The 8552-nt window shown below is 50.9% G+C and overlaps 1 protein-coding gene across 1 annotated transcript in view; it reads left to right on the plus strand.

Moving 5' to 3' along the window:
• Nucleotides 1-1049, plus strand: part of REM2 (RRAD and GEM like GTPase 2) — a 6260-nt gene extending 5211 nt beyond the window's left edge. The window contains 1 exon segment of the mRNA XM_011233348.2: nt 954-1049. Within this exon segment, the coding sequence (XP_011231650.2) occupies nt 954-1049 (96 nt within the window).
• The last annotated feature ends 7503 nt before the right edge of the window (nt 1050-8552 follow it).

Here is an 8552-nt window from a genome sequence, read left to right on the forward strand (position 1 = left end):
CCGGCCGCGCGTCGCCCCCCGCCCCGCCACCGCGCGTGCCCCGGCTACCTCCCCGCCCCAGGGCGCCTAGAGGGCGAGGACGCAGACCTGTGGGCGGGCGCGCTGCGGCCCGAGGGCCAGGCGGCTTCCGGGAGGGCAGCAGGGGCTACCGTTCCGCGAGCTGTTTTGACTTGTATGAAGTCACGCTTGACCACCCCTCCTGTAAAGAAATCCTAAAAGCGAGAACTGGAAAAGTGCTTTGCAGACCCCTCTCCAGTTCTCCACCTTTGTACTCGGCGCGAATACGCCTCACCTTTAAGAAATCCTTAAAGGTAAAGACACGGAGACGCTTCTTGGAGACTTTTCTTAAAACGTGGTGGGTCTTAGTTGCTGCACTTGTGCACTTTGCCTTTAAGAAGTCCTTAAAGGCAAAGGCCTGGAAGTGCTATTTTTCGGAATTGATTCTGTGATTTACCACCACACCACCAGGGCACTTCCCTTGTAAAGTTATTAAAGGTAAGGTTTGGACAGACTTTTGCCTTCAGATGCCATTGTGAAGAGCTGAGCAGGTGGCACGGCCCCCTTTGGCCAGGGCCGCGGAGGCCCCCAGCAAGGGAGCCACCCTTCCCTTTTCAATAAAGAACTTTTCTACATTTGCTCATTTTGACTCTGTTCTCAAAAGCCCCACAAAAGGGATAGTTGTAGATGGAAACTGTTACAAACAAAGCTTAGGCCCAGAGGAGCAAGGAACCGAAATCTCCAGGAGGCTCCAGAACTGACTTGGTCCTGGTGTAGTCTGTGACAAGGAGCCACAGGCTGTTAGAAATAACTGTGTCCAGCTCCTCCCTTTGCAGATGAGCAAACAACCCTGGAGAGGAGCAAAGACTTGCTAGAAGTTTTAGAAATGTAGTGACACAACGGGACTAAGTCCACAGACTCTAGACCTCCTCTCCTTACCACACCTTACTCTGCAGAGTAAGCTGGAGGCTACAGTTAGCACCCAGAGCTACACCCAGCTGGTTTCAGGTGGGGCCCACATCCACCAGGGAGGCCCATCAGCTGGGGAGTGATGAAGATGGCCCGCACCTCTCCCGGCAGGCCCCACCCCCACCCCAAGTGTCACCTGCAAAGCCCGTGTGAGAACTGAAGCTGTCAGTGCCTCCCCCTGGGGACGCCCACGCCTCCTGCTGCCTGAGCCACAGTCTGAACAAAGAGAGCAGAGGCAGCGGCTCCCCTCACCCCAGACTATAGTACAGCTACTTGAGAACCTGAGGGCCAGGCCTCCACTCCAACCCACCCAGGTTCCCAGAACTTGTTGGAAAGAGGGATGAGATGTCTCCTGATCCCTGCAGTTGGGAAGGAGCCAAGGGGGACCAGCTCAGCATGGGTGGTTATGAGACAATAGTGTGAATACTGACATTATCCTAAGGACTTTATTCACTTTCTCTGTTAATTCTCTAATGACTATATAAGGTGTTACCAAGCCTTTTATTGTGGAAGGTACAGTTTAAGTAACTTGCCTGAGGTTAGTAAGAAGCAGAGCGGGAACTCCCTCATATTTGCTTGATACTTAATGATTTTATCCAGGTTTGCTCCAAGGTTCCCCTTCTAGTAAGTAGAGGATGAGGAAAGAAGGTCGCGAGAAGAAATGTAGGGGACTCGATGGGCAGGGGCATGGGTAGTGGCTGTGGTGAATGGGCCAGAGAAATTATGCGGCTATGGGGGAATAGCCAGGTCTAAACTCTGGGGACCAGGAACAGAGGCACTTCATACTGTAAAATGCAGAAATACACACTCGGCCCATTGAGGGGCAGATGGTTATACCATGGGGTTGAAATCTCAGGGACATTAAGAGGAAGGGTAGGAGATGAGCATGGAGAAGGAGGTTTGGAACCCTACTTTTAAGTACCTTAAATGGCAAGCAAAGGAGTTTGCGCCCAAGCCTGCAGGCAATGAGTCACCAAAGGTCTTTGAGTATGAAAGTGACACGTTCGGGACGGTCCTTGGGAAGAGGAGGCTGGGAGAGGTGTGCATGGATTGGAGCAGCAGAGGCAAGGCCTGAGGAGCTAAGCTGAGGGGGCGATTAACCGTAAGACATATGGAGGGTAATAAAGAGCTGTCCCAAGGGAGACAGCAATGGCAAGGAGAGGTACCAGGGGTGTGAGTCAGAATTGGCAGGACTTGGCAACTGAGTGGCTAGGTACAGGCAGGCGTCGCAGGTGGTGGGAGGATGGTGAGGAACTGGGAGTTGGGGGGCAGAAGAGGAAGTGGGTAAATGGCTCCATTTTGGAGACCCTTGCATTTGAGATGGTAGAACATTCATATGGAGTTTCAGCAGCTCCCTGAATAGCTGGGTCCGAAATTCAGAACAAGTTAGGGTGAGAGACACGGCTGTGAGAATAGTCCCCATAAAGACAGTAGTCGAGGAGCCCGAGGAAAGGATGAGCCGCAGTCACACAGCGCCCCACGCCCGGTGGGCCCTGCAGTCGCGGTCTTGAGCATCTTTGAACAGGGAGCCTGAGTTTTTATTTTTTAAATATTTTATTTATTTGTTTGACAGAGAGAGAGCACAAGCAGGGGGAGCAGCAGAGGGAGAGGGAGAAACAGACTCCCCACTGAGCAGGGAGCCCGATGCGGGGCTCGATCCCAGGACCCTGGGATCATGACCTGAGCGGAAGGCAGATGCTTAACCAACTGAGCCACACAGGCGCCCCAAGCCCTGCATTTTTATTTTGCCCCAGGATCCACAAGGTATGCTAAGGGAGGCACTAAGGAAGAGGATACAATATAGGCTGGGATCCTTAGCCTCAAACCACACATGGGCCTTAGGGGTCTGTGATGTTTGAGAAGTGGGACAATTTGATGCGTTTGTGCAGTCGTGCATTTGAGATGGGGTTCACAGATTTCATCAGATTGCCAAAGGAGTCTGTGACCCAGCAAATTATAAACCAGGATGGTACTGATTGCTGTTGGGATGGGGAACTGGGTAGGTGGAGGACAGGTGGGGGAGGTTTACTTTTCACTGTATGCCCTTTTTCTTCTGTTTGAATGTTTAACTATGGTATATATTACCTGTTCAAAGATGAAATAACTTAAAACAAAGTCTTGATGTTGCAGAGAAAGAAGAGAGACCAGAGAGAGGGTCCTGGGGACAAGCAGATGAGGAGGGTGGAGACGCAGCCGCCACTGAGGCAGCAGCAGAACTGGAGTTGAACATGTGGGGGTTCTGCCAAGGGAGGAGGGCTCTGGTTTTTGTAAGTAAACTCCATGCCCACAGTGGGCCTCAAACTCTCCACCCTGAGATCAAGAGTAGCATGTCCTACTGACGGAGCCCGCCAGGCCCCCCAGGAAGAGGGCTTTTGCAAAGGAAGCCTACCACCGATAGTCAAATGTGGCCAAAGGGAAAGATGAGGGAAAAGGCCCAGTGCCTTTCCTGTGTCTGAAGCTTCAAATATGCATACTGACAATGGCAGGGCCTCCCCCATGAGGGGTGCCACACACACCACAAGCCTCCCTCCCCCTCACTCAGCCAGCCCCATCAGCCCAACCCATCTGTGCGTTCCCTCCAGACGCCTACAGGGACGAGCTCAGAACAGACAGAAGCCGAAGCCAGGCTCCCGCCAGACTTGGAAGGTGGGGTCTTCTCTGAGGGCCAGGCCATTCCTTTCCCTCTCTCTGATCGAGGCGGAGTCGCACCGGGCTGCTGGTCCGCTGGAGTGAGAGATCAGCACAGGGCCCTGTGGCCTGAGCTGCTTCTGCCAGGTAAGGTCTTCTCCCCCCATGCCCCTCTTAACCACTGCGATTTTTGTCTGCGCTCCTTTACTAGCCGGCCCCTGCCACCCCTGCGGTCCCTGACCCACAAGGCGCCCTCACGGGCCAACAGCAGGAAGTGTGTGTGCTCTGCTGAGGGGCCAGAGGTGAGGCCAGTCCTGTGTCTTGGAAGGCATCCCTCTGCTCTGGGCCTCTGCTCAGAGCTGGGCCTTTATGCCCTGCTGCACGTAACCCTCTCTAGAGACTGGGGCAGGGTCTCTCCTCTTCTAAAAGCCTGAGAGGATCTCACAAGTCTTCTGGGTTAAACCCTCACTCCCATGGGGCACCTGGGTGGCTCAGTCCCGTCTGCCTTGGGCTCAGGGTGTGATCCCAGAGTCCTGGGATTGAGCCCCGCATCGGGCTCCAAGCTCCGCTGGGAGCCTGCTTCTTCCTCTCCCACCCCCGCTGCTTGTGTTCCCTCTCTTGCTGGCTGTCTTTGTCAAATAAATAAATAAAATCTTTAAAAGAAAAAAAAAAAAAACCCTCACTCCCAGAAAGCCCACCCATGCATACATCTTCTTATTAATCTAACATAGTTCTATCCACAGCAGTCCAAGTCCATTTTTCCTGGCCATCCATCCACAAATGGTTGTTGTGCCCCTCAAGTGCTGCCATATGCCAGTCACTGTGCTAGGCCCTATGGGAAAAACTAATACAGGTAAGACACTGTTCCCGCCCTCCAGGAGCTTACAACTGAGCTGGAGAGATGGGACAAGGTGGTCAACAGCAACAAACTGGACCACATTTTGACTATCTAACTATCTGGGGGCTATGTCACCTGCTCTAAGAATTCTGAACAGTAGAAACAGAATTTGGAGACAGATTTTAGGAACTGGGTCTTGAAGGATATATGCAGGCTGTAGAAAGATGGGAGAAAGAGGAAAAAACTGCCTGTGGGGAAACTTCTTGAGCAAATGCACAGGAGACACAAGACATGGTGTACAGCCCACCGAGTAAGATAAAGTAAGATAAAGACCCTCCCTGTAAGAAGGCAGCAAAACTTGAGGGGATGGTACAGCTGAGTTGAGTTGTCAAGGGGACCCAAAACCAGGTAAGAGCATCCTGCTTCTTAGTCCTTTGTCATCTTGGTGGCTCTCTGATGGCTATGCTCAAGGTGACTTGTCATCTATTTGAGGTGTTTTTTTTTCTAGGTAATCTTAACCCCCAATGTGGGGCTCAAACTCACAACCCTGAGATCAAGAGTTGTACCCTCCACCAACTGAGCCAGCCAAAGGCCCCTCATCTATTTGACTTTTGATGCCATGCTCCATGGCTTGGTGGCCTAGTAGACTCAAGGTGTGAATACAAACTCAGTGGGGGCCTTGCAAGCATTTTAATTAGTACTCAGTCCCACAATTTTCTAGATGGAGAAAGTCACTCTCAGTCTCTGCTTTTCTGGACCTCAGCTCTCCCAATTATAAAGTAAAGGTAACAATACCTACCTTGTAGGATGGTCATGAGGACTAAATGCAAATGCAAATATCTTTGTAACTTGTCAAACATTATAGAAATGAGCTGTGGAAGTATTGTTTTTTTACAGTCTGTGTCCTCGTCCCTTATACAGGTACCCAGACAGCTTGCTAACTTCTCAAAGCACAGCAGCGCCCCGGAGATAGAAATCTAAGGGGCACCTGGCTGGCTCATTGGTGGAGCATGTGACTCTTCATCTTGGGGTTGTGAGTTCGAGCCTTACACTGGGTATAGAGATTACTTTAAATACATAAAAAGAGGGGTGCCTGGCTGGTTCAGTTGGTTAAGTGTCTGCCTTCAGCTCAGGTCATGATCTCAGAATCCTGGGATGAACCCCCACATTGGGGTCCTACCTCCGTGGGGAGTCTGCCTCTCCCTCTACCCCTCCCCCTGCTCATGTTCTCTCTCTCAAATAAATAAATAAATATTTTAAAAGTTGTATTTATTTGACAGGGAGACACGGTGAGAGAGGGAACACAAGCAGGGGGTAGCTGGAGAGGGAGAAGCAGGCTCCCGCTGACCAGGGAGCCAGGTGCAGGGGCTCAGCCCAGGACACAGGGATCATGACCTGAGCGGAAGGCAGACACTTAACGACTGAGCCACTCAAGCATCCCTAAAAACAAAAACAAAAACAAAAAAAACCAAACCTTTAATAAATAAATAATAAAAAGAAAAAAGAAAGACGTCTTTAAGTCGCGGTCCACAAGGTCCAACTTGCCTCCAAAGGACTCACAGGTAACCCTCATAGGTAATGCCCATTATTAGATTTGTTGTTTTGAGGAGTACTGGGGGAGAAGAGGGAAGATTGGCAACTGAAGCCTAATTGATGGTATTATACTGCATGGTTTTCCATTTTTTTGTTCCAGTTATAATTTGTCTCTAGGCAGAGGACCGGTGCTCATTTAAAATACTTCTCTGAAAGGAAATTGTCAGAGATCTGCAGACCAGCTGGGGCAGGTGCTACAGGACCCCTGGGGCAGGTGAGGAGGGGTGCTAAGCAAAGGGTGGTAGCAGAGAACACTGCAGGGTTTCCCTGGCCAAAAGCAAAGGGCAGGAGGCATGCTGAAGGTACCTGACAGGGAGGCTAGGCAGAGAATCACCTTGACTTTTTGAAGCCATCTGATTGCTCTCTGATTTGTAATTTTTTTTTTTTTAGGTTGTATTTGAGAGAGAGAGAGTGGGCATGAGCGGGGGTGGGGGGAAGGGCAGAGAGAGAAGCAGACTCCCCACTGAGCAGGGAGCCCTGTGTGGGGCTGGAGCCCAGGATCATGACCTGAGCCCAAGGCAGATGCTTAACCGACTGAGCCACTCAGGTGCCCCCTGATTTATAGTTTCAGGGACAAGAAGGCACTGGGCCAGTGGGACTTGTTTTTCTGAAAGTAGGCTGCTTGTGACCGTGCACCTTGTGAGCCGGGGACTCGGTCCAGCAACAATTAAGACTTACTTTCACCACTGCCTCCCGCTCACTTCTCTCCCCACACATACGGAGCATTCTCTGAGGTCAGGTAGGAAGTCCAGTGTGTTGGCATTCGGAGGAACGGGAATACCGATGGCCAGGAGTAATGACAAGCTCTCAAGTTCCAAGCCCTCTCCACGGACTGTTTCATTTCAGCCTCACACCGTCCCTGAGACAGGTGCTACTGTTAGCTTTTCCTTCTCACAGATGAAGACGCTGAGTCACAAAGCGATGAAGCCCCAGCTTCCTCAGCTCGTTTGTGACAGCACAGCCATCTGCAGCACGTGCGCTCGCTCCGAAGTGTGACCATTCTGCTACGGGGTGAAGGTCTCCTGGCTCGGGTAGGCCCAGGAGTTCAGAAAAGGTTAATTTTCAGCACTATCCACTCTAAACAAGTAGGCTTCACAGTGCTTGAAAGCTGATGGAAGCTCCCTTCCTTCCTGGAACATCGGCTGGAGTCTGACAAGTCTCTGATTTCCAAGGTCATTGCTTCCCCTCCCTGCAAGCCAGCACTGACTGGCTCCTTTCCAGTGTTCGGGCCCCTCATCCATCTACCACTGCCCTCAAAAATAACTGCTTAATGGCTCTCCAGTAACTGCAGCCAACTCCTTAAGGGCTCTTGAGAGGAGATCATGTGGGAAAGCTAACAGAACTCATCCAACTTTTAAAAGTGAGCTTTGATCAGCTCTTTCCTTGCCTCCACCTTCCCGGATGATCTAAATTGGTTGGTGTAGTTCACCTCTCACCGAGCTCTCTCCACCAAGAGCACAGGGAGAGCAAAGCCGTCCTGGATATGAAGTGCAAAAGTTGGGAGGGAAGAGATGTTTGATGCTAGAAGGTTCAGACACAGTTCTGAGACCAGAATTCCTTTCCTGCATCCAGCTCATGACTAGCGACTTCACCTGGTTGCCATGGAAACATCAGTCTCTGGTGGATGGCAAGCAGCACTTTTGACAGAAAGCATCAGAGGCTACCATGGTAGCACCAAAAAGGGTGAAGCTGCCTTTTCTCCTGGAGGGGTGAGGAAGGGATGGAGGATACCAGGGAAAGCAGGCTAGAAGGGACGGACGTCAGAAAGCTTAGCTCTGACTTAAACAGAGAGGGAACTAATTCAACAGACACCTAATATGTGCAAAGCAAAGCAATAATGAAGAAGGCATGTCTATGGCTGGCCTCATCAGGCCATAATCATCTAGTAATAGAGTTTACCCAGAACTGTAAATAAAGGCAGAATGAGAGACTTGTAACAGGACAAAGAATCCTGAAGAGGGAAATCAACTAGCAAAGCTTCAGAGTCTTAAAGGACAGGACTTTGACCAGCAGAAGAGGGGCAGAGAGAACAAGATGAGCAAACATGGAAGTGGAAAAGTTCAGGACATACTGAGAACTCTGGGTACAGAGGGAGGAAAAGTGACTCCCAGGCCTTGGCTCCCAGGAGGGGCAGGCTGAGATTAGCATCTAGGAATCTGAAGCTAGACTGCCTGGATTGGAATCCCAAACTTGCTGTGTAATCGCAGGGCAGGCTACTTACCGTCTTTGGGTATCCGTTTCCTTGTTTGCAAAGTAAAGATGGTGAGAGTCGACCTCGGAGGGTCGCTGTGAGGATTAAGAACTCAGTACACATAAAGTGACTGGAACAATGCCTAACCCGTAACAGCCCTGCACCAAGGTCGACAATTCACCGTCATACCACCCACCTCCCACTTTTCGGAGCCAGCACAGCCTCTCCTCACCATCCAGCTGTTACTTCCTGATTCTCACTAGGCCCCTTCCGTAACAGAAAAAGGAGAGGCTGTGGTTGACCCTCTCCCTTCAAGTTGTAAACTCGTTTCCCTTC

The sequence above is a fragment of the Ailuropoda melanoleuca genome, chromosome 20, assembly GCF_002007445.2.
Source record: "Ailuropoda melanoleuca isolate Jingjing chromosome 20, ASM200744v2, whole genome shotgun sequence".
Classification (NCBI taxonomy): Eukaryota; Metazoa; Chordata; class Mammalia; order Carnivora; family Ursidae; genus Ailuropoda; species Ailuropoda melanoleuca.